Source organism: Panthera uncia, chromosome C2 (genome assembly GCF_023721935.1).
Source record: "Panthera uncia isolate 11264 chromosome C2, Puncia_PCG_1.0, whole genome shotgun sequence".
Lineage (NCBI taxonomy): Eukaryota > Metazoa > Chordata > Mammalia > Carnivora > Felidae > Panthera > Panthera uncia.
The window spans coordinates 145,546,967-145,572,759 of record NC_064810.1 but is presented as its reverse complement, the minus strand read 5'-3'; the positions used below and the strand labels follow the sequence as shown (position 1 = coordinate 145,572,759).

General features: G+C 52.3%; 1 protein-coding gene across 6 annotated transcripts in view; it reads right to left on the bottom strand.

Annotated features, from left to right (window-relative positions):
- Positions 1 to 691: 691 nt before the first annotated feature.
- CCDC13 (coiled-coil domain containing 13) overlaps positions 692 to 25,793 on the bottom strand; it is a 54,841-nt gene continuing 29,739 nt past the window's right edge. For all 6 annotated transcript variants that reach the window (XM_049629892.1, XM_049629893.1, XM_049629895.1 and 3 more), the window contains 9 exons: positions 24,944 to 25,105; positions 22,031 to 22,207; positions 20,229 to 20,435; positions 17,682 to 17,821; positions 17,083 to 17,166; positions 14,702 to 14,824; positions 5,603 to 5,757; positions 2,616 to 2,730; positions 692 to 2,053 (listed from right to left, as the gene is read on the bottom strand). In XM_049629892.1, the coding sequence (XP_049485849.1) occupies positions 1,894 to 2,053; positions 2,616 to 2,730; positions 5,603 to 5,757; positions 14,702 to 14,824; positions 17,083 to 17,166; positions 17,682 to 17,821; positions 20,229 to 20,435; positions 22,031 to 22,207; positions 24,944 to 25,105 (1,323 nt within the window). In that variant the 3' untranslated portion in view covers positions 692 to 1,893. The remainder of the gene's footprint in view (positions 2,054 to 2,615; positions 2,731 to 5,602; positions 5,758 to 14,701; positions 14,825 to 17,082; positions 17,167 to 17,681; positions 17,822 to 20,228; positions 20,436 to 22,030; positions 22,208 to 24,943; positions 25,106 to 25,793) is intronic.

Sequence of the window (25,793 nt, the reverse complement as noted above, 5' to 3'; positions counted from 1 at the left end):
GCACTTTCCTTTCTCAGATGCACCCTTGACCCAGGAAGGGCAGCAAAACCACCCTTGAGCGGTTAGAGTGTGGGTTATGCCACCCTGTGCTTCCCCGACGTGACCACCCTGTCCATCCCTGAGGAAGGGTAGTTGGTCCTCTGCCTGCTTGTCCCTCCCAGGGACTCCCCCAGGGGCTGGAACCTGCACACAGGCACTCAGACCACCCTCGGGGGCTCCCCCACACCTGTAGGGGAAGGTGCTGAACACTTGGTCTGGTGTCCTGACTCTGCCTTGGGCCCACTCCTCACGGTCACACAACGTCCCCTCCCAGCACAGACCCTCTCAGTCCCTCCGGCGCTGCCTGGCCATTTCCCTCCACCAGGAACTGGAGGAGAGCTCTTCCTTTCCAGGGACCCTTAGGACCCCATCAGGACTGCTGCTTCATCCTGTTGGCCTTCACTTGCCGAGGAGCCTCTAGACCTGTCACTTCAGGCAGGGTCCAGGGCTTCCTGACTGTGAGGCAACACAGAGTACCTCCACGGCCCCATCCCTGAGGAAGGGCCTGAGCAGACAGGGTCCCAGGGGCCCCAGGTGGCTTCCCTTCGGGAGGAGGTATTTGCACGGCATGTGCCCCCACATCTATGAGTCACTGTGCTAGTGACTGGTCTTCACGTGTGGGAGTGTGAGCACAAGCCCGTGTCTGGGGGTGTGAACGCCGCTCTCGTATGGCTGCGTACTCCCAGGTGTAGGTATTTGTGTGCATCTGTGCCTTTGTGTGGGCCTGTGTGCACACAGGTGTGGCCAGGGGGTCTGGTCGGTGTGTGTGGCTGTGGATGGCTTTCCTTAGGGCCACCCCTCCCCATGGCCGTAAGTGCAGTGAAGCAGGGAGTGACCCTGTGACAGTTACAGAGGGACCTGGGGGCTCTCCTGCCGCAGCCCTCCCAGCGCTCCCCTGTGTGGTCGTGAGGGAGGAACACCATGCCTTTGCCTGGGCTCGCTGCCTCGGAATCCTCCTGCCTGGAGCTCCTGCCCAGCTCCATACCTGCCCTCCACCACCAGCATCCACTAGAGGCAGCCTTTTTGGAAGCAAACGGAGGTGACCCCCGGAGCAGCTGGCTGAGGGGGGTGGCACTCCCGTCCTGGCTAATTGCTCAACTGGAGGGTTAAATGTTAGCCCAGCTTCTTTCTATAAGCCTCAGTTTCTTCATTTGCAAAATAGGGTGACAAATCCTTGGGTTACTAAAGGACTAGATGGGGTCAGGTTTCCACAACAGATGCTCACTCACTAGGACTTGTGGCGACTATGAAAATAATCATTATTATTACAAGTCTGAGGGTCTGCATCTAAGGAAGACCCCTGGAGAGCAGGCTGACAAAGTGGCTGGGAGCACATGTCCCCAAGGCTGCAAAGGTTGGGGGTGGCCACGGATGGAGCCATGGAGGGGAGAATGGGGGGTATATGCCCTGGTGTGTGGGGGGGCTGGTTGGCCTGAGGGACGCTCCCAGCTGGAGCACGAAGGGCTGGCCTGTGCATATGGAGCCATGTGGGCAGACAGGGACTCCCAGCTAGGTCCTAGGACAAGGGTGGTGAGCACCTGCCCAGGGGACCGCCGTCTGTTCACAGCCGGCTTGTCGTCCAAGAGCTCACGCCGGTGCTGAGCAGGCAGCTGGGCCTCCTCCCCTGCCGTATCCACGCCTGTCCAGGGTCTCCGTCAGGGCTCAACCGGGGTTTTTCCTTTGCCCTCCTGGTCTGAGATGTTGGCTTTGGCCACCCTCGGGGAAACTCTTCTGGGAGAAGGGGCTGAGCTGGTTGCCCCAGGTTGGCTGCCAGAGCAGATGGCGTCGACAGAGCCTCATCGTCTCAGAGCCTAAGGCTGCCTCGTCCAGCCAGGCTGACACTGAGCCACCGTCCTAGTGCTTGTCCACCTTCTGCTGCCGCAGGGCCTGCAGGAAGACCCCTTTCACCTGGCCCAGGGTCTCGTGGTACATACGGAAGTCCTCCTCCTTGCCACGCAGGGCGCTGCCCAGGGCAGCCTTCAGCATCTCATTCTCCTCCGCCTGGATGGCCAGCCTGGGCCACATGAAGAAAGGGCTTAGCGTGGCCATGCGGGCATACACGGGGGTGCGTGCATGTGTACAAGGGCGCTGGGAACAGGGCTGCTGGCACGGTTGTTCTTTAGGCTCAGGGTTCCCCTGGACCCGTCCCCTCCTCCCACAGACCCTTGGGGGAATACCATGTGGGATTGTTCTCTGGGCCCACCCACAGCCCTGGGCCTGGCACCCAGTATCCCCCCCGAATGTTGGCTGCCTCAAGGAGGAGGACTACTTTGTAAAGGTCCTCCCCATCCTTCTTTGAATACCATGGTCTCTGACCCTGAAAAGTTTAACTGAGTGAGAAAAGAGGGTTTAGCAACCCACACTTGGTAAAACTTCTCTTGGGACTTTGAGGTCATCAGGGATATGGCTGGGTCTCTCTGCCCTCTGACTGCCAGTTGCTGAATCGCAGGCCCAGAACCCAGGCAGGCGACCTCGGGGCAGACAGAAGTCAAAGGGGGAGGGACACGATCCTTCCGCCCATCGAAGCACCTCCACCCAGACAATGCCACCCTCAGGAAGGTGGGGAAAGAGAGCACCTGGTGGTCAGCTCCTCCATCTGTGATTCCATGGGCACGTTGGAGAGCTGGGTGAAGGAGGGGTCCTTCCTTTCACTCCCGTTCGGGTTGTGCCTGGTGTTGGAGGTGGGCAGACCTGTGGGGCAGTGGCAGCCACTTTCTGTGATGACGCCATGGCCCTGTGTAAACGCTCTCCTTCTCCCCTCCTTCCCCACTTCCACTGCCTATCTCCTGCTTTTCCATTTGCTGAAACATTATACGTCCTCCAAGATGAAGGACAAGGCATAGCATAACATGTAAGTTGTCAAATCACTATGTTGGACACCTGAAACTAACATTGTGCGTCAACTATACCTCAATTTAAAAAAAAAAAAAAAGGTTTTTTTAAGATGCAGCACGAGGGGCGCCTGGGTGGCGCAGTCGGTTAAGCGTCCGACTTCAGCCAGGTCACGATCTCGCGGTCCGTGAGTTCGAGCCCCGCGTCGGGCTCTGGGCTGATGGCTCGGAGCCTGGAGCCTGTTTCCGATTCTGTGTCTCCCTCTCTCTCTGCCCCTCCCCCGTTCATGCTCTGTCTCTCTCTGTCCCAAAAATAAATAAAAAACGTTGAAAAAAAAATTAAAAAAAAAAAAAAGATGCAGCACGAGGGCTGCCTCCCTCTAGAAGCCCTCCTGATGCCTGCTCTGCGTTCCCTTGGACTCAGGCTGTGCTGTCTGCTACGGCCCTGATTCTGCTTGCCTTGTACCAGGGTGGTTCCTCTCGTTATCGTCTCCAACTTTGCACTGCACAAGTTTCTGGAAGGCAGCTGGGACTGAGATCTGCCCTGCACACTGAGCCTGAGTCTAGACCATCACTGCCTCTGATGCCCTCACACCCCTGGACCCCCACCTCCAGAGCCAACCCTGACCAGCAGCTCCCTACATACCTACAGGGGATCCAGTGTGGCCAGGGCCAGAAGCCACAGAATGCTCAGAAAAGGAAATCAAAGCCAACTGGTAGGGAATTTGAGCACAATCACAGCATCAGAAAACCTGTGCTGAAAAGGCCCTCAGAGGCGGTGTGGTTCTCAGGGCCAGTGTGGCCCAGGGAAAATCACCTGGAGTCAGTAGACTTGGCTTTCACCCCCTTGCTGTGTGGCCTCAGGTAAACCATCAACCTCTCTGAGCTGCTTTTCTCATCTGTAAAATGAGGATGATAGTTCTTGCCTCTAGAGCTTTGTGAGGCCGGGTGAACTCACATTTATACCTCAGGACCTATGTGATCTGACCACCTCTTTAGCACCTTGTCACTTCTTTGACCTTGCCTCATATTCCCCTCCCCTCGCTGTACTCTGGCCTCACTTGCTGCTCCTTCAAGCCTCCAGCTAAGCTCTCACACAGTGCCCTTGTACTGGTCTTCCCTTGGGTATCTGTATGCTCATCCCCGTCCCTGCCATTGTCTCTGCTCAGATGTCAACTCTTCCATGAGGTCTTCACTAGCCCCCTGTCCCTGATGGAAACCAGCCGCTCTCAGCACCTCCTATCACCTCCTCTGACTTAGCATGTCTTTTAGTGGCTTGTTTGGTTATTATCCATCTTCCTCACTGGAGTGGAACTGCTGTGGAGGGACCAAATTCCAGAATCAGGTCTCCTCATTCTACAGATGGGGTGGTGCTCTGCCCATGTCACAGGCCAGCAGGTGGCAAAGGCCACATGAACACTTTTTCTCAGGCAGCTGCCCCTTGCTATTTGGGCAGAACCAAAACGGTTTTTCCTGCCATGGCTTAGCACCCCCTGGTTAGGTTACTCAGGAGGTAAGCCCAAAGCCTAGAAATACCGCCTCCCTAGAGGACCTGTTCCTGAGGGCCCAGGAGAGTCATCAGGGCTAAGTTACAGGGACCTTCCCCAGCCTGGATTCTCAGCAGCTCCTGGAAGGCCCCTTGAGTCCTGGGCCCTGCTGGTTGGAGAAAGGAGAAGGGTACAACTCCTGCTTTGTGCCTCACTTCTGGCACATCCTTCTGAAATGTTGTCATCTCATCTGGGCTGGGGACAAAGGTCTGAGTGTCCTTGCTAGGGGACGGCTGGGGGATATAGTGGAGTGTTGAGAGACAGGGCAGTGGGGGTAGCACCTCACTCCAGAGCCTGTAGGAGGCTGGGATGGGGACGTCAGAGGGAGGCAGGCCTAGCCCCTACACACTAACGATTCTTCCTTCTTTGGCTTCTGGTTCTGGCATCCTGCACCCCCATCTGGCCACAGCCTCACAAGATGCCGATGTTGCTGGTCCAGGGACAGCACCTTGAGAACGACTGGGTTACGGCACTAGATCTTTTAGTTTAGGACAACAAAATCTCCCTGTGCAGCTAGGTGTGGTCAGGGGGTGAAGGCAGAAGTGACACGAGCAACCTTAGGACCATGCCCTTAAAAGGTAAGGAGCAGGACGTCCCTTCCCTCCTGCCCTTCGTGCTGCTGGTAGGGAGGCCGAAGCGGCCATCTTAGACCATGGAAGCTGCATGTTGAGCATGACGGCACACAAGACAGAGAAGCCTGGTCCCCAAGCCTGCAGAGAAGCCACTCCATCCCTGCTTATGCTCTACTGCTGTAGCAAGCAGAGAGGGATTCTTCTCCCGGTCAGCCACCGTTGCTGTTCTGGCCTCCTCAGCAGGCCAACTTTGCCTCATGACCAACTCTAAACAAAGTCAGCTGGGGACAGAGGGTTAAGGGCTGGGGTGGGGGTGACAGGCAGCGGTGGTGGCAGCTGAGAGCATTTAGCAGAGGCACTGCCACTTTTATGAGGGCTCACAGGTGGGCTGGGTCAGAGCCACGTGGGCCGATGGCCTTCTGGGGCTCCTGGCTCTGAAGAGGAGGCCTGGGGAAGAAGACGCCCAGCAGCAGGGGCAGGCCGAGCTCCGCCCCGATGGAGGCCTCCGCTCCCCCATGCTTCTGGACGGGGCTGAAGTGGTTGCCGCTGGCGGGCTCTCCCGTTAACGGCAAGGCCACCCCCTGCGGGCTGGGGGCCCTGGGCCAACCCCTACCTGCTTTGCTCCTGGGGGCTGCTCTCTGACAGACTGACGTCCTCCCAGGCTCCAGGCGCATCTTCTCCAGGTGTTGCTCCAGCACCACGGTGCGTTGCCGTTCTTCCTGCAGCTTCTTCTCTGATTCCAGAAGCTTGCTGTTGCTCTCCTCCACCCTGGTGATGAGACAGGAGGGGCTGCCGTCCATCCCCCGGGGGCAGGCAGGGGCAGCCCCGCCCCACCTGCTCTGGACCTCAGAGAGGCAGGCACATCATGCCCTGGCGGTGCTGTGACCGGTTCTTTATTTTTACCGCAGGAACCGAGGGACGTGCGTTTGAAAACCATATAGTTCTCTCCAAGGCTTAAAATGAAAAGCTCGCCAGCCTCTCGCACTCCTGCCCACTCCCGTTTCCGGCTCTCCAGAAGCAATCACTTAGAACACTTTTAGCTGTTTCTCTGAATATTTACTGCCATATTTCTACAGATGCCCACGCTGCTATTTTTAAGGTTTCAATATAATCTTTCAATTTCCTGTCGTGCAACATGAGAATTTAGTTTTATTTTGGCCTTCTCCCCTTACCAAACAGAACTACCCCTCCGCTTCCCAGTGTAGTTACATTACCATTTCCCAGCTGAATTAATAGTAGGTGGTGTATTAGTTTTCCATTGCTGCTGTAACAAATTACCACAAACTTAGCAGCTTAAAGCAACACACACTTATCACCTCACAGTTCTGTGAGCCAGAGGTCCGGCGGGCTCTGTTGGTTTCTCTGCTCCAGGTTCTGGTGTTGCCTGACCTGGGTTCTTACCTGGAGGTTCTGGGGGGAAAATCCACTTCCAGGCTCATTCAGTTATTGAAGGGATTCAGTTCCAATGGAAGGACTGAGGTCCCTGTTTCCCATTGGCTGTTGGATGGGTGATTTTCATGTTTCAGAGGCCACTTGGCCCTCTCCATCTTCAAAGCCAACCAGACACCCCTTAGCATGCTTTGACTCTCTCTGACTTCTTCCACGGCATCTCTCTCACTGACCCCAGCTGGAGAAATTTCTCTGCTTTTAAGGGCTCAAGTGATTAGATTGGGCCCACCTGGTAATCCAGGATAATCTTCCTATTTTAGGGCCCATAACTGTAATTGCATCTGCAAAGTCCCTTTTGCCCATATCATAAAGTAGTCACAGGCACAACAGCAGCAAGCAAAGGGCATAGGGGACAAAATCCTGTCTACCACAGGTTACATTAGGGCGATTATTTAGACATGTGGCACGGTAATGATCATGTTTTCTTATTTAATTTTTTGCTTTCCTTGGGGTTAGTGATTGCTTTCTGTTTATTATTATTTATTGTTATTACTCATTATTATGTTCTGTATGTCTATCCTGAGTTCTTGGGACTTGAAGATATTGCTCTTCAGCCATTGCACCTGAAGGATTTGTTTAATCCGCTGGGGCTGGGCCTAAGGTCTTTCCTGAGTCTAGGTATGGCATTCCAGACTTTTGTGATATGGAAGGTTCAGCTAGAAGGCCAGCACTCCTGAAATTTAGCCGAAGCAAAGGGTTGTATACACATATGCAAATCGGAGTGGAGGCCTGGAAATTTACAGTGTTGGAGGAAGTGGTAAGAGTCAAGAAGGAGCAGAATGGTGACAGTTATGAACAGTATACAACTGCTAACACAAAACTGTACAATAACACAGTTATACAGCTACTAACATGACTTGTTCAAGCATGTTCCTTGAGACTTAATTTGCAAGAGCAAAAAAATTAAAAAAAAAAATAACCTATAGGCCCACCAACAGGGGGAATACAGAACAAGTGGCAAATATTCATGCCACGGAATGTGACGGAATATGACAGATTGTCCTGTTCAACACAGTGCAGCCTCATGTCCACATGTAGCTGTTTAAGTTGAAATTAGTGAAGATGAAACAAAAATTCAGTTCTTCAGTCACACTAGCCACATTTCAAGTGATCAGAGCCACATGCGGCTAACGGCCGCTGCATTGGACAGCCGAGCTGCAGAACACCTCCGGCATCAGAGAAAGTTCTAACGGACAGCACTCCTCCGGCAACAAGAAAGAAGGAGGCAGAGCTACGTGTATAAACACGGATCTCCAGACTGTAGGACTGGTGAAGAAAAAAACAAGTGCCACAAGAATATATACAATATAATGCCATTTATGTAAATAAAGGATAAATAAATCATAGTGGATTCGCGCAGTGAAAAAACTCCTTAACCATAAAAAGGATGTGTGCTGATATGAAGAGGATGTCTGAGATTTATTACTGAGTGAAATAAGTAGCAGAAGATTATGCATAATATATGACCTAATTAAAAAATTTATAACAGATTAAAAATTTAAAACCAAATAGATACTAGTGCTAACGAAATTCAGCCAGTGAGCTGAAAGCAGGGGTCTGCAGCAGTCACTGACTGTCGTCCGTGGGTGAGGGGCTTTCATTTTCCTGCCGTGTATTTCAGTAACGTCTGCATTTTGTTTAGGTTCGTGATAGGGGAAGTAAGAAACTAACAGCAAACACCGTATAAATGGTAAAGCACTTTATGAAATCTGACAACGTTTAGGAATGATCGAACTTTTGGTTTCTCCTCCCAAAATGTGCCATCCTCGAGGAATCTTGATAAATGTCACCACTGCCCATAGAGGTGCTTGGCCTAAATACCTGAGCGTCATTCTTGCCTTCTCTCTCTTCCTCACTGCTCTCAGCTTCCAATTTATCAGCAGGCTCCACAGCTTTTCTTCTAAACACACACAAAAGCTCAGATCCTTCTCATTCCTCCACCTGTGGCCTGGTCTGGGGCCGCTCCTTCTCCGGCCTCTGCAGATTTCACTTTCTACTCGACACTTCTCACTGGTATTCTGAGTATTCTCTTTTGACCAGTCTGCATTCTCACCGATTTGTTCTTCTTTAATCATTTACTGGGCTAATTCAGCTAGATTCTTGTTTGCCATGGCTTTCTAACAGCTCCCTAACATCGTGGGCATCAACCTCATGACATGCCAGATTTTTTGTTAATTTGCCTTTTTACTTTGTAATTGATTTTCATTATATTTCAAGAGTCTGACCAAAGTGACCCAATGGCAGCGTAAAGTGAACAATGTTAAGTAAGGCGAGTCATTAGTGAATGTTTTCATGTTAAAAATTTTGCTTTCGTGAGGACTTTAAATGTGGGGATGCTCAGATGAGGAGGTCCCCATGCCCAGGAACTAATTTAATATAAATGATACAAGACCTTTATGGAGACAAATGTATGTAATATTACATATTACATACATAATACTATATACATAATTCATAAAAAGCTCTTTACAGATGTAAAGAAAAAACATAACTTTTTAAAAATGTGCAATAGTATGAATATATATTTAACAGAAAAGAACATGTGAAAGGCTGGAAACGTGAAAAATATGCTCATCCCCACTTTTAGTTAGAGCAAAGTAGATAAAAACAACCATGAGATAATAGTGTTCCTTAATTAGCTTGGCAAAAACATTATGCACTGATAAAACTTTGTAGACGTGATGCTATGGGGAAATGGTGGATAGGTCACATCATTGGTGGGAATGTAAATGAATTCATTTTAAAATGGTAATCTGCCATTATTTGTAAACATCTAAAGGTACACATTCTATGACCCAATGATTCCACATTTAGAAACCTAACAGTGATATACTCTTAACAAAAATGTAAAGATGTGTTTAGTGTGAGTCCATCTTTTAATAAAAATGTATGTGCATATATGTGCACATATGTATACACATATATTTGCATATACATTGTTGGATGTGCAAAGAAAACATTTTAGAAGTTCTGACAGTTCTTTTCTATGAGAAATGGGGAGTGGCAGGTTGGAAAAGGAGGCTTTTTACAATAAGTAAGTATATGTTTGTAATAGAAAAACTAACAAAACTTCCAATCACATAAAGCAAGGATTTAAAAAAATATTTATTTATTTTGAGAGAGAGACAGCATGAGCAGGGGAAGAGCAGAGAAAGAGAGGGAGAGAGAGAATCCCAAGCATGCTCTGCACTCGGTGTGGAGCCTGACTCGGGACGGGATCATGACCTGAGCCAAGATTGAGTCCGATGCTTAACCGACTGAGCTACCCAGGGACTGCATAAAGCAGGGTATTTTGAGGCCAATGTTGAGTGTAGAAGCTGTAAACGTGGGCTCCTATAAGGCAGCAAGCTGCAAGGAAGCTCCCTGTATAATTCTGGAAGCCTCAAAAGAATGCCTTGTTTGCAATAAGAGACTTAGACAAAATCCATCTATAAGCTGGGGAAGTGGTAAGGAAGCTTGCAATCTACTGGGCCTTAAATGTGTTGGTGGGGAAGCACCGATCATGAGAAAATTGAAACACAAGGCCAGCACTTCAGGTGCTCAGGAAATCCTAAACCAATAAAGTACCACTCAGAGACCACTGACACCCCCAAAGCTCCACAGAAACAAAAGCAGAACCATTCTGTAGGAGCACTTTCATAACCCAAGAACTCCCACAAGAAGGAAAAAACAATAGCATTGAAGAAAAGCTTACAGAAACAACACAAAAATACAAAACACATAGAGAAATAATTCACTGTGAGGGGGAGGTAACAGACGTTACTTAGGGTCCCAAGAAGTAATGAAGATGATAGAGTAACTTTCAAGGGATCAAGTAGGTTTCATATTATTATAAGGAGAAAAGCAAGAAATCTTAATGAAAGAACAAATAATATAAGAAAGAGAACAGGAGGGGTGCATGGCTGGGTCAGTGGGTTGAGCATCCAACTCCTGATTTCAGCTTAGGTCATGATCTTGTGGTTCATGAGTTTGAGCCCCATGCCAGGCTTTGAGCTGACAGTGCGGAGTCTGCTTGGGATTCTCTCTCTCTCTCTCTCTCTCTCTCTCTCTCTCTCTCTCTCCCCCCCACCCCCCTCCCTGTTCACTCTTTCTCAAAATAAATAAATAAACATTTTAAAAAAAGAAAGAGAACAGGGGGTTTTACACAAAAAAGAGCTGCTAGAAATGAAAATTACAATTGTTAAAATAGGTTTCATGGCAAATGAAGTGTAGCTGAAGAAGTTTAATGAGCTGGAATGCAGATTTGAAGAAACTATGCAGTTATCAGCCCAAAATATTGAGAAACTTTAAGAGTTGCAGAGGAAAGAAGGTCTAACATAGGCTGACTAGACATTTTATTTTATTTTACTTTTAAAGTTTATTTATTTTGAGGGAGAGAGCAAGTGAGCATATGCAAGCAGGGGAGGGGCCGAGAGAGAGGGAGAAAGAGAATCCTGAATCCCAAGCAGGGTCTGTGCTCAGCAGGGAGCCTGACGTGGGGCTCGATCTCACCGAACCCTGAGATCAGACCTGAGCTGAAATCAAGAGTCAGTTGCTCAACCCACTGAGCCACCCAGGCTTCCCGATGAGGCATTTTAGACGAAAGGAACAGAAACAATGGGGAGAGGCAACACGTGGAGTGAGTCCTTGGCAATGTATAGACTGAAGTCCTCAGAAAGAAAAGGCATACCAGTTCCTAAGTAGGAAAAATAAAGCAAAATACAATACCTAGACACATCACAGGGAAACTTCAAAATACCAAAGACAAAGAGAATATCTGAAAAGACTTCTAGAGAGAAAGGACATAACTAGGAAGGAACCACAATCAAACTGATAGCAGATTTCTTTTTGGCAACAATGGATGCTCAATGACAATGGGCTTTCATGGCCTCCAGCTACCAAGAATTCTATTCCTAGCGAAATTGTCCTTCAAGAGAAAGGCAGAATAAAGATTCCAAAGTAAATAAAGACACAGGGAGTTTACCATCCACGTAGTCTTATTGAACTAAAGGACGCACTTTGGTAAGAAGGAAACTGAGCCCAGAGGGGAGATTGAGATGCGAGAAGGAACAGTGAAGGAAGACATTTTTAAATTCGTTGGCCGAAGTAAAGGGATACTGACTAATTTTTTAAAAGGTGAATTTGGAGGGTTAATTTTGGAGGATTTTGTAAAAAGAATGTGCTGTAATAGACAAATATTAGAGTCCAGTAACATGGAAGACACAAAAAGGGGAATCAGAATTAAACATTCTCAACTATTCGAGGTGCCTGGCTGGCTCAGTCGGGAGAGCAAGCGACTCTTGATTTCAGGATTGTGAATTTGAGCAGAGATTTGCTCTGCGTTGGGGGTAGAGATTACTAAAACAAAACAAAGCAAAACTTTAAATGTATCCTATTGCTCAAAGGGATAATAAAGAATTCTACTGACTTTATTTTTTTTTTAATTTTTTTAACGTTTTATTTTTGAGACAGGGAGAGACAGAGCATGAACAGGGGAGGGTCAGAGAGAGGGAGACACAGAATCTGAAACAGGCTCCAGGCTCTGAGCTGTCAGCACAGAGCCCGACATGGGGCTTGAACCCACGGACTGCAAGATCATGACCTGAGCCGAAGTTGGCCACTTAACTGACTGAGCCACCCAGGCGCCCCTCTACTGACTTTAGACTTGCTGAAACTCTATGTTAAAAGAGTACAGGTAACCACTAAAATAGAAGATAGAATATATAACTTCCAAACTTGTATAGAAGAGAGGGAAATAAAACCCGACCCAGCCAATATAAAGGAGGAGAATGGAGAAAAAGGAGCAAAGAAAAATCATGGCAAATAGAAACTATTAATTTAGCTGATCAAAATATTTCCAAATATTGTAAAAATGGGTTAAAATCACATCCTCAAACACAAATTCACAGATTGAATTTAAAAACAAAGCCAACTATATGCTTTTCAAAAGGAGACAAATTTAGTGACTTCTGTCATGGCAGACTAAGCCGACTAGCCCCTCCTATTGTGTAAACAGCTAGAAAAATGGCTAAAACGTATGAAACATACTGTTTTCAGACACTGGACAGCAGGTCAAGAGACACAGAACACTGGACACAGGATTTGAGAGAAGGGAAACAGATGACCAGCTCTATTTTTATCTCCAGTCTACCTGCACCAGGTGAGGGGGTGAGGGGATCCCAAGCAGAGCACAGTGGTTTCTCCAGGATGCGGACACAAGACTGGGGAATTGCAGGGGGCCTGAGGCAGCTAGAGGTGATAGGGCGTGTATGAGAGGGGGAAACTCTGCCTCCCCGCACGCCCCCCGCAAGACCAGAACAGACTCTCCAGATAAAGAAAGGAATAGAACTGGGGATCTCAGAGAAAGGCAGGTCCTGTACTTTGGGGTGAGAAATCCAAATAAGTTTGGAGGGGATACGAATGCAGGGGGAGCTTGGGCCCTGTTTCCTAGTTACAGCCCAGGGAGACAGCAATGCCCGAGAGTAGAAATGGCCACGTGTCTTGGCTAACAGGCCTGAGAGAGCCACAGAGAACTCCCTCACACCCTAAAATGACATAAAGCCGCAGAGTGAACCCAAAAAGGTCAGGGGTCTCAGCTGAGAGAAAAACACATGTGCATGACTCTGAGAGTGAGTGCCTCCTTAAATTTTGTGCTCTGGGTACCTTGCTCACTTCACCCTAATCCCTGCTCTGCATGGAGAGAGGCCCTGACAGATGAAATACCACACGGAAAGAGAGGACAGTAAAGGGAACTGAGGCACCTCTGTCTACCTTCCAGCTGAACAAGGTCATATGAGTGATCCTGGCTGGCATTATGTGGAACAGAATTACCTAGGTAACCCACAGAGCCACGAGAAAGAATAAACCATTGTGTGCGAAGCCACAAACTTTGGAATGGTTTGTTACACAGCAATACATAACTAAGTCACTTTTGTTCACAAAATCCCCCAAAGTCAGGTGAAGCTCGAGAGAAATGGGAGAGAAATCCTAAATTGAGTATGTTTCTTCCATTTGATAGACTAGAGACTTGTGCTATCCATTATATTTCAATTACAGAAGAGAAATTAATGTGACTTTTCTCTTATCCCTGAGTATATCTGAAATTCGTGCCTTCTCTATGTACTACATGAAAAGAAAACAATTAGAGCTAGTCACTTCTCACTACTTCGGGAATGGCCATTCATCGACCACTTCCCAGCACCGCTCACTCCTTCTTTGGTATGGTACTCGATTTTTCCCTGTGGCAAACTGCCCCTCCTCCATTCTGTGAGTACCTGGAGGTCCTTCTAGCAAGGTGCCTGGCCTGTGTTTAGGGATGGACATGAAAGCAACCCAGGCCATCTAGACCTTCTCTCCCACAACCCGCTGGCATAAGAAGCCACTGGGCCTGTGTTGTTCCAGTGCCCCAGGATATACCACCCAAGGGGTCCTGCGACCAAGATTCCCCAACCAAGATTCTCAAGCCCCTCCTTGGGCTCCTCTCCTGCCCTGCCGCCTTAAAATCTGCCCACACCTTCCAAAAATCTGCCTTTCCCTTAACTTACCAGGAGTGGTTTCTACTGTCTGTCACCAAAGAGCCCTGGCTGCCTGCCCTGTTAGGGTAAGAAGTCAGTGCTATCCTTTATATTTTCCACCGTGGAGGTCACATGGTTGGGCCATGTGTTGGCCTGAGTACCTGCAATTCTTGCCAAAAGGGTCACTTGAGCAAGGAGCACTGATTTATCTGAATGGAAGTCTGTCGACAACCCCTTGGAGAAAACTATACCTCCTGGTCCACTGCCTTGGGTGACATGCTTCCCTCCTCCCCAGAGAAGTTTCAGCTCCCATCTATGAGCGGCCCTCTTGCTCTCTATAATTCAGACATCAGTCTAGCCTCTGTCTTGCCACCAAATTTCCCAATGGTGCCAAGTACAGTGCCATGTTCGTCAGAGATTTCAATTATTTGTGGATTCATTTGACTGATTTACCTACTCCAGAGAGCCTCTCCCCTGAGACTCCCACCACATGTCCACATGCATATAGCAGTCCCATTGGATACATGTAGGACAGGACAAACTACAAGAATGACAATAGGGCCCCAAAGCTGTGAAGCATTTAGTTGAGCACACAAGTGATGACTGGGAGTGCCCTAGACCAACATTGTGGGAGCTAAACTCTCGAGGAAGGTGGGTCCAGTCATAGATGAGGCCTGGCCCCTGTCTAAGAAAGATGCCCTTGTGTCAGGCCGTCCACACCCCCATCCACATAGGCCCATGACAGCATGTCCCTGGGTGCCATGTGTTACCGTTTCTGTAGGACAGTGACAAACTCGGTGAGCCGGTCGCGCTCCACCTCAGCAGCCTGCCAGAGGGCCTTGAACTCTGTCACTTGTGCCTGCCAGCCCTTTTGTTCTGGGGAGTCCGAGAACCTGGGGACCAGGGTGAGTACAGAGGGCAGAAGTCATTTGAGGGGCTATCTGAAGACATACACTTACCTCTGATGGTAGGAGGGACTGGAAGAACATTCAGGGATTCTCAGAGATAGCCACAGAGAAGGAAGCCAACCCCATCCATCCTGCCCCTGATGGTCTTCCTCCTCCAGCTTCTTCTCAGCCCACTATTCCTGTACCTGCTGAAGTCTCTAGACCTCACTTAGCTGGCTGCACAGCCAGATCTCACTAAGGCTAGAGCTGCATCAGTATCTCTGTCCATCCAGTCCCTGGAGGGGCCTGGAATTAGGCTGGCTGCTATGGAATTTGGCCCTTGAGGGCCTGGGGTGTCCTGGGCACCTGTGTGGCCAGTGGTCTGGCCACCATGCCCAGCCTCCGTCTCCCTATCAGCCTGTCCCGGCCCTCCTGCATCTCCTGGCTTGGCCTCAAGCCCAGCCCACTTTGTGACTTGGTCAGTTTGCTTCAGTGCTGATCTAGCCCGTCACTGCTCCCCTCCTGGCCACTGGGCCTGCCTACTAGCACCTCACCTGCTGGCTGGAGCCCAGATGGAAGGTGAACTCTGCCCGCAGCCGAACCCCCCAGAGCCCACTTGTGAGTCCCAAGCTGCTCTCTGCTTTGCTCTCATCTTTCCCCCCGAGGCCCTGGTGATCCTCCGTTTGCTTTTCTAGCAACGCAGGACACATGGAGAGCTGGGCTGGGGGGTGCGGGCCCAGGGGCTAACTTGTCCTGTGATCTCGGGCAGGTCTCTTACCCTGTCTGGGCCTGGGTCCTCCCTCTGAAAGCTGAGGGGCTTGGATGAGATGGGCCCTGAGGACTGCAGACTCCTCCATGTTCTGACTCCTAAATATACTTTAAGGCTTTGCTGCTCAAACTATATAGTCGCTGAATCAGTGCCTGTGGATCCAGACCTGCCAAGTCAAAACCTGCATCTAACCTGGCAAATGCCCAGCTGATCTGCGTGCACACCGCAGTCCAGAAAGCTCTGGTCAAAGCCACCTCCATGATTTTCTTGTGAGGGGGTGTGTGTAGGAGGGAGCTGCAGGAGAAAGGGGCCTGACCCGTCCCCCCTGCCCTCCTCCCAGATACCCCATCACGGTCACCACGCCAGCCCCGATAGACACGTTCCTCGTCCTGTCACTGTGGGAAGAGGTCTGTGTGCTCCATGAGGGTAGGGCCTGCACGTGGCTGAGTTCAGTAAATATTTGTGTAACGTGCAAGAAATAAGTTTGAGAGTCAGCAGTCTGGACAGCTGAGGAGCACATCTGCTCCTGCTTCCCTGTGGAGCGCAAAGGTGACGGCCACACAGGCCTGGAAGGGATCTTGAGGGCCATCTTGTCCCTCTTCCCACTTCCACTACTGTGACTAAAACCTCAGAGAGACGGAGCCTGTCCATTCTCCCTGTGGCCCCAGGAGGCCTCCCACACTTGGAAGTAGTCATCTTGTCACTCAGAGTAGCCCACTCTCCCCCAAGTGCCCTTGTGACCCCAGGCTGATGGGTGGGGCCGCTGCAGGGCTGGCCTTGGCCCATGGTCCCTTGTACTGCCAAAAGTCAGGCTAGAAGTGTCTCAGGCTCTACTTAGGAAATAGCATCTCAGAGAGGAGGAAAGCCCGGAGCCATAGAGCAAGCCAAATGTGGACTAGGGCCACTCAGAGGCCTGGCCCGGAACCCGAGCTGACCTGCTTAAGGGGCGGAGACGGGGGCTGACGCCAGGAGCATGGCTCCAGTGGACAGTGGGCAGGGCTCACGACAGGGCTCAGAGGCAGGACAAAGCTACCATTTGTCTGTGAGCTGGCAGGAAAACAAAGGAGCCATTTAAGTACAAGGCTTGATTCTAACAACAAAGAGGGGCCAGAGAGCTGAGGGGATATCAGTGACTTAAAGTGGTAACCCGTATGACATGAAATTCTCGCCCTAGAGACTGAGTCTCAGTGGGGAAGAGAAGACAAGGAGATGAGCTGGGCTCCAGGCCCTGGAAGTCCTTGTGTTAACTCTGTGGTAGCAGGAAGGGACACTGAACTGCAAGCCAGAGGCCAAGACTCAAGTTCTGAAGCCACCTGCTCTACCACTTTGGTTAAGGCACTGGGCCTCCCTGACCCTCCATGTCCTTATATAAACTTGGAAGAGTCCTTTGACTTGGCATGGCCTCAGTTTCCCCTCCTTATAATGGGATGGCAGAACTGGCCGACCAATCAAGGATGGGAAGGACTGTGAGGGCTCTGAGATCCTGAGTTCATACCTGGCTGAGGCCCCATGAGGACTGGGCAGAGAAGGCCACGTGAGAGCAGATTCCACCAGCGTGTGGCCCAGGCTGGTCACCGAGCTGTGTGAAGGCAAAAGGGGCTCGTCACCATGGGAAGGCCGGCTGGGCCCCACCTGGGAGGAGAGCAGGGGCTGGCCGGGATCTGGGGAGCCCGAGGAGGTGGCTGGTGCTGGTCCTCACAGCAAGCCTGGCGGGGCAGTCCTGTGGATTTGCTGCCCTTCTTTCCAGAACTCTTGCTTGCTCAAGACGAGACAGAACCAGGAGACATCATAGCCTTGAGCAATCCAACACAGGTCTGTTTGAGAATCCTAGAAGCAGGTGCGTTTCAAGGCCAGCTCAGAGAGGATATTACAGGGAGCTGCAACCAGATGTTCTTGCAGGAATAATACCTGGAGCCTAACTGGCTCCTCCCTGCAGACGCAGGGCTAATGGAATAGGAGAGGCCCACAGATTGGAAGGACAACGGATGGCACAGTCATCTCAGAACTGCACCCGTGGCTTCCCAGCAGAGGCAGCCTTTTTTCTGAATAATTAATATTCACTTACCAACCCCTCTATCCCACTTTTTTTCTTACCGAGAAGATCCAAGCCTGCCAACGTGATCACCTGCTGAGGCCGGGGACTTGGTCTGGCCCGGGTCCTCCAGGAACTTAGTGTAGGCAGGGTTGACCTCAGGCCCACCGGACCCCTCGCCCACTCCTTTATTCCGAAGATACTGCAAGGAACAGACATGGGTTCGACGCTCAGCGCTTTGGCTCAGAAGCCTGGAGAAGGCAGGAGGGGGCCTTGGCTTGAGTTCGGGGCTTTTAGGGGATATGAAAGAGGCTTCTTTTCAGGAGAGAAAAGGGAGGCTGTTTGGCGAAGGCACTCGTTGCATGATAATGACATCTAATAATGCCTCTCTTCAGAAAGGGAGCTACATGGAGCGAGGTGGTGACCGGGCCAGGAAGCTGTTCTACATTCAGGTCCCAAAGGGAAGTGCGTGGCCTTTGATTCAGGCCAGATCAGAGGCTGACGTCTTTGAGTGGGCCCACCTCTCTGAGCAGCCCCACCCACACAGGGTGAATGCCACGTGTGACCTGAGGCTGGCTGCCTTTGTCAGCTGGAGACGCTTGGACTTTCCAGACACCTGGGGCCATAGAGGGTGGCAGGGCCATAGCAAGGGCCAGAAGTCTTGGAGGGAGGCTGGGCTTCCCGGGCCCCCTTTCCCCCTGGCACCTCGGGCTTCTGGATAGCTGGTGAGGCCAGAAGAAGGAGCACTGGAGGACCCCCAGCAGGAGGTCAGGCCATCAGGGGTGGATAGTTGGGGTGAGTCCCAGACAACCTGGCACATCCCCCAGCCCTGCCCATCCTGAGATGTGTGCACCAACTTCTCCTGTGGCCCCCAATTAGCCGATGACCTCTGAGGTAAGAATTGGTTCTCTGTTGTGTGCCTGGAGCCGGGACAGCGGTGGAGTGAAAATACTGGAATGTTCCCACATGCTCCTTGAGACTTCACTTCCCACTGGGAAGCGGGGTGAGGACTGAAAGGCAATGCCTCCACTCATGACCACACATACTCTGTCCCTAGGCCTTGGTCAACCCTGGGCTCCTTGCCTTCACCCTCAGGGGCTGCAACATTTTCTACCACAGCCACTTCTGAGGTCCCAGGCCACCCTGGCCTCTGCGGATGGACGGCTGCGAGACAAACCACCAAGCCCAGGCAACACCACACTGAGGCTGGGGCTGAGGGGCTCGTGGGCTCCCACACTTTTGATTGGACCTGGATCCCTGGGAACGAAAGGCAGGGCTGCTCTGTGACATGCCTTTGGCTGTCCCAGTCACCCTGGCTATGAGGCTTCTCTGCCACGGGGAGACTTGTGTGCCCGTCATGGAATCCTTTTCCCCAGAGGCCACCAATTCCCCTCTCCTCTGAGCACCACCACCACAGGAAGGAGTCACAGACAGTCCCCGGTTCCACGGTGCCTGACCCCTAGCAGCCCAGGCTGTGCCAGCAAGGCATCCACCAAGGTACAACTCTAAGGAACCCCCTCATTAGGCAAGCACACTGGGGGCTCAGTCTTGTGCCAGACAAGGAGGTACCATGGTGTGTGCCCCCTCAGGAGGAGTTTAGAGGGGGAAACAGGAAGATGATCACAGGGTGATAAAGGTTTGGCCTGGGGGTGCCCGGGGAGTTAGGAGAGTGCCCAGAAAGGGCATGGAACACAGAATGTGGGCCTTGGGGCTCCCTGGAGAAGCTCATGACTGGGTAGGGCCTAAAAGCCGGGGACCACTGAACAGGCAGTGGTAGTGGGGGAGGAAAGGGAAGGCATATGCTTCAGGCATGTGCACAAGCCTGGAATGGGGACAAAGCAGGGCCACATAAGGAGCTAAACGGTGGCCACATGGCCAGAGTGTGGGGGAAGGGAAGGGTGAAGAGAAGATTCAGGGGGTGCCTGGGTGGCTCAGTCTGTTAAGCGTCAGACTTCGGCTCAGGTCATGATTTCACGGCCCGTGAGTTCGAGCCCCACGTCAGGCTCTGTGCTGACAGCTCAGAGTCTAGAACGTGCTTTGGATTCTGTGTCTCCCTCTCTCTGCCCCTCCCCTGCTCATCCTCTGTGTCTCTCTTTCTCTCTCTCAAAAATAAACATTAAAAAATTTTTTTTAAAAAAGAGAAGATGCAGGAGGGGGGTAGCAGCAATAGCTTATCACGTGGGGCCTCGCAAGTTGGATGGAGAGTGGCTTCCTTTCTGCCATCCTGCTGCCTGGAATGGGAATGTAAAGCCTGGCACTGTAGCTGCCATTCTGGATCATGAGGGTGAAGGCCACAGGTGGGAAGGGAGAGGGAGAGCTGGCAGGAGCCTGGACCTTGGAGGATCGAGTGAGGCCAAGGGCGACGCGGAGCCCCAGACAGGTTTTAGGCAGAGAAGGGAGACCATCAGAGGAAGGAGAGGAAAGGTGTGTGAGAATGGGTGGGAAGCCAGAGGGAAGCAGAGGGCCAAAGTGGAGCCAGGTAGGGCATGGCGAGGCCTGAGGAAAGGCAGGTGGAAAGTGGCAGTTGCTGAGCTTTCTCTGGATGGTGGATGGACTTGCCAGGGGTTGGAAATGGATGACGGGCCGAGGCAGGCCAGCACCCTACTCACCTGCACACCCAATTGCCCAATCTCCAGCTCCAGCTGCTGCACCTTGGCCTCCCTCTCGGCCACCATGGCCTGCAACTGGGCAACAAGGCTGCTGTTCCGCTGAGCCTCACTGTTGAGCTGCTGGTCCAGGCGGAGCTGGGATGCCCGTGTCTTTTCCTCCTGTAGACTCAGGCTGCCCAGGATCTCCTGCAGCTGCTTCAGCTGGTCCTGGGGGGGCCAAGCAGGAGGGAAGATGACAGACGGGGTTAGCCATGACCCCTGGGCAAGGCGGGCAGGGAAGACCGCCCCCCTCACCCATTCCCTGCTCCTGCAGGAACCTGATAGTGGGATGCTCCCTGTTCCCTTGAGAAGAAGGAAAGGCACCTTCCTTGGCTGCCTTCAGCGGGGCTCAACCAGGCAGGTGGGAACCATGGCCTTTTCCTGTCCTCAACTTCCTTCTCTGAGATTGGGCCAAGGACATCCAAGGGGCTCTCAGGACAACAGAAAGCAGCTCGGAGGGTGGCCCCTCAGCCAGTGTGGGAGATACTTGGGTAAAAAGAAACCCTATCCCCCTGCTGGGAGATAACCTTGAAGGTGGTACCTGCACCCCTCGCCAGGGATCCCTCAACACCTGACCAAGGCCCCGTCCCCTGCAGAGGCTCCCAGGAGACTACTAGGGTGGGGGCTTCACCCGAAGGCCATCAGAAAGGACAGGTCAGTGATGGGGAATGGGGAAAAGGGCCGCTGTCCTCAACTCAGAGTGGAGGAAACCGAGGCCCAGAGAGCCCAAGGGCACACTGCTCTGAACGGCAGGGCTGGGCTTGTCTGCAGCTTTCCTCATGCCATCTGCAGTAACATATGGTGGCACACAGGGACCTCAGAGGACATCCAGCTCTACACCTTATTTTAAAACTGGGAGCTGAGGCTCAGAGAGGGGGTGCAACTGACCCAGGGTCACACAGCAAAGTGTCCATAGATGCGGGCCTAGAGCTCAGGTCTTCTGTGCTCCACCTACCACCCCACCTGGTGAAGTTATTATGGACGAGGGTGGTGCCTAAGCAGCACCTGTGCCCCCACGCACCCCGGCCAAGCCAGGCATGACCACCTCAGGGGCCTGGGGCACAACTTGAGAGCCAAGAGACCAAAACCTCTGGGTGCCTCTGTCCCAGAGAGAAAAGACCAGGCTAGAGTCAGGAAAGCAGTGTGGCCTTGCTAATCAAGGAAGGCTTTATGGTCAGACCAACCTGGTTTGCACACAGGCGAATAGTCCCGGAAGACTTTGCTAACTGGAATCTTAGTTTCCCCGTGTGGGAAATGGGATTATAATCTACGACCCTAGGGGCTGACTTGGTGGCCCACCATTATGAACCAAGTGCACCCCGGGTGCCCAGAAGGGGAGGGGCTCTATGCTGCCACATGGATAAGAGTTTCTTGGCCTCCCGCTCAGTTGCCCCTCCCATTCCTCGTTGAAAAAACCACCCAGGGTGTAACATGCCATCTCCTTCCTCCCTGTCCATGTCTCCTTCTTTGGGCTCCACAGCTCCAGCAGCTGGGGCCGGCTCAGACACCACAGCCCGCACCAGCACCACGCAAAACGACCTGTCCACATGCTCGGGCAGCCTCTGCTGCTCCTGTCCCCGGGGCGTGACTTTGGGGCTGGGACCCACGTGGGGGCGATGGGCTTCCGGGTTACGCAGGTGGCATTCTGGGGCAAGAGAGGGCTCACTCTGGCTGCGGCTGGGTCATGGGTTTCTGGGCAGGGTGGGGGCCGTGTTTGAGGGACCTGGCCTGGCTCTCGCCGGGGCCGAGAGGCTGGGCCGTACCATGAGGGCGTCGATGAGCTCATCGTCATGCCTGCCCTTCTCCACCAGGGTCCCCATCTGACTCCTCAGCGTCTTCACTTCGCTTGATAGCACCTTGTTCCGGGACCTCATGCCCTCAAACTTCTTTTTCAGTTCTTCAAGCTCTCTCTGGAGGCCATCCCGCTCCCCCACAAGTTTCTGTAATCAGGAAGTACAGTCGTGGGCAGTGGGGCTGAATGGGACCTTGGCCACATCTGGTCCCTGGCTCTCGCTCACAGGTGAGGCCCAGAGCCGGTGCCCTGGCCCCCAGCCCTCGCCTCTCGGGGGTGTCAGGTGGGCCCAGAGCCTCCTGCCCTCGCCCTGGTGCGTGACAGATGTCGCTAATGGGTGACAGCACTCCTCCGTCAGCCCGAGAACACAGGTGTCCCGGCAGCTGCCCTGGCTCTGCCTGGGTCAGACAGGAGAGGAAACACTCGCCAGCTCTGGCTGTGTCTTCCAGAGAGCCTGGCTGCCCCCGCCTCTCACTCCCTGCTTGAGCTGAGGAAAGAGAAAAGCCATGCTTTAGTGAACAGCACCAAGCCCAGGGTTCAAACTGAAGTGGCTTCACCCCACCGAGAGCTGGATGAGCAGGTGTCGTCCCACTGCATTGCCCCACTGGTCCGTGTGCGTCCGCCCGTCGGCCCAGACCGCACCCCACTCGCATGAGCTACAAAGTGACAACTCAAGTGCTGCCCACGCCTTTGGAGTTTCCCCCCCTCCCCTCCCCTCCTCCCCCTCCCCTCCCCTCCCCTCCCCTCCCCTCCCCTCTCAAACATTCCCTGCGGGCCTACTATGTATTTAACATTACTATAGGTGCTGGGGATACAGCAGAGAACAAAACAAAGTCTTTCTCCCGAAGGAGCTAACATCCTAGCTGGGGAGACAGATGTCAAATGGTGACAGAGTGCTTATTGAAAAGTGGGGAAGGGAAGAGGTGGGGGGCGGGGAGACAATGGCATGGTCCAGGAAGGCCTCTCTGAAAAGGTGGCGTCTGAGCAGAGACTAGAGGAAATGAGGGTAAGAGCAAAGGCCCCGGGGCAGAACATGTGTGACTAGAGCACAGCGAGTGAGGGGACAGAGTCCAGATTAGATAAACCATCAGGAGCCGAGATTGCGACACTGAGGAGGGTTTGGGCATTAGGTGGCATAATCTGCTTTGGTCTTGAGAGTTAATTATCACTGGGAAGGTGTTTTCAGATCCCTGTGGATGTGATTTACAGAAATGACAAATAGTAGGAGATGAAGGGCCTCAGATCTTTGCAAGGAGGCAGCCACTGTTCACCTGTTGCTCTGCTGCCTCACCTCTAGCGGGCATCTGGCAGAGGAAGTGCACACGGGGAACAGATTCCTTCTACCCGCATCGTGGCTTGTGATTGGTTCAACAACTACAACATACTCTGCTCTGGGTGAATGTGTAAGTCTGAGCTAGGTGTACCTCCAACCCAACATTTTCAAATCTCAGCTCCCCATCTCCCTTGAATCTCCTCCCTGTCTCCTCTACCCACCTGTGACACTCACTGGAAGTCCTTCACGACCCTTCTGCTTCCCACCCCCATCCCGTCACTGAGCCCTGTGAAGTCGACCCTCAAATATTGCAGGTTGTCTGGCCTTTGGCTATAGTCTTACTGCCTTGGCTCAGGTCCTCAGTCATGTCTCAAGTGGATGACTGCTTCTGCCTCCCATACCTCCTCCAACCTAGCCCCCTATACCTGACCACATGACCTTCCCCAAATGCACAGCAGTCTGCGTCCCTCCACAACTTAAAACCCTCTGGTGGTTTTCCACCTCCTTCAAGATGAAAGCCTAACCCCCCGGCCGGCACACCAGGTCCGGGAGGACCTGGCCCTGCCTGCTTCTCCAGTCCCACTGTTCCCTCCTCACACCTGATGATCTAGGACGCTGGGGGTATGACGTAGCGATGGTCACAACGTTCCTAGCACAGGGCCTAGCTCAGAGTTGGCACTCATAAATGGAAGTCTCCTGATGGAAAGGTAAGGCCTCACTGTTAAGAAGCCCGTGGCCAGTGCCGAGGAGTGGGCCTGCCCAGCCTCCCAGCACCTGCTTCTTCCTCTACTTACTTTGAGAAAGCCCCGCTCGCCACTTTCACGCCCACTTTTGAGAGGCTGACTCATCTCTCAGACCCAGGGGAGGGGATCTATCTGAAGCTGGCCGGTCAAAGCATCCCGTACCATAACTGCCGTGACTGGCTCGGGGATGGGGACATGGCCTAAGCTAGCCGAGCGACATTTAATTCTGGGACTTTGTTGGAACTACTGGGGAGGAGAAGCCCTTTGTTTGTGGGGGATGGGCTGGAAGATAGAAACTAGGACTACCAGGAGTCCCCACAGGAGAGAATGAAGCTTGTCTGGAAAAAGTGGTGTTAAGACCAAGTCCCCAGATCCCCGGATCCATCTGTGCCTGAAGCTAGACCACCTCTAGACTGTTCATCTACATGGACTAATACATTCTTTGTCTCATAAGCCTGACAGAGTTTGGCTTCTGCCACTCCCAGCACAGCCAGTGAGATGCGTGTGGTGCTGGTCCCAGCTTGCCCACCTCCCCACAGCTTGGAGCTCTCCTCCTCTGAGCCCCACCTGATGCTGTCACTGGGTCGTCACTCTGGGCCGTGACATTCTCCTCTCGTTTTACAGTGACAATTTCAGGTCCAGAACAGCCAGGATGGGGCCACCTAAAGCTCATGAAATGGGCTGAGGGTGTCAAGCTGGATTGACAGGATGTGAGGAACATGCACTAAGGTGCCCCCAACCCCAGGTGTCTCCTGCCTGTAAGGGGTGACTCAGAACTCATGAACGCATGGGCCTCAGAGCCCTGCAGAGGTGGCCATGTTCTCCCGGTGCCACGTGCCCGACTAACCTCCTCCCTGGACATCATTACCTCCCAGCCCTCCTGTTTTTCCCTTTCCAGGCTGCGGATCCTCAGCAGGTTTTTCTCCTGTGCAGACAGCTTCCTTGGGTCTGGATAGACAGACGGCTCATCACTGGACGTTCCTGCAGACTGGCTCCGGGTCTGTCCCAACTGCTTCTCAAGCTCACGAACCTGAGAGCGGTAAACTAGTCATTCCACGGTGGGTCTGCACCCACAGACTCAACCACTCAGGGGCTGTCCTGTGGTGCAACAGGAAATCCCACTAGGGGAGGGTCTGATGGACGCAGAAACCCCATATGAGGGGCACTGAGGTGGGGGAGGAACCTGAGGCGGCATCTTGAGCAAAACAGGGGAGGACGCGACGGGGATTTAGTTGGACAATGAGAAAAATCACTCCATCCCTTAGAGGCTATTTGAGACCAAGAAGCAGCTGAGTGGCTCCAGGAACCTTGGAGAGAGAGGTTGGAGGATCTCAGTACAAGAAAGAACTCTCTAACAGACAGGTCACCCAAGACTTGGGAGGCCACGGGTTCCTGGCCACTTGCAGGAGATGTTGCAGAGGGAGGACGGCGTTTAAAAGCTGAGAGACCAGCTCAGATCCTCACTAACTGTGTGAATGTACACAGCTTGCTTAACTTCTCTGAATCTCGCGTCCCTCATCTGTGAAATGGGCCTAAGGGTACACCCCGTATAAAGTTATAAGGATTCAGTATCCTGAACTTGTCTGAGCCTGGGAACCCCCAAGATGCTCCTTAGGATGACAAATCTTAGGGCCTACTCCAGACCAACAAGTCAGAACTCCAGGGGAAGGACCTGGGGACCTGCATTTTAAATGAGTGCTATGGGTGATTTTTAGGAT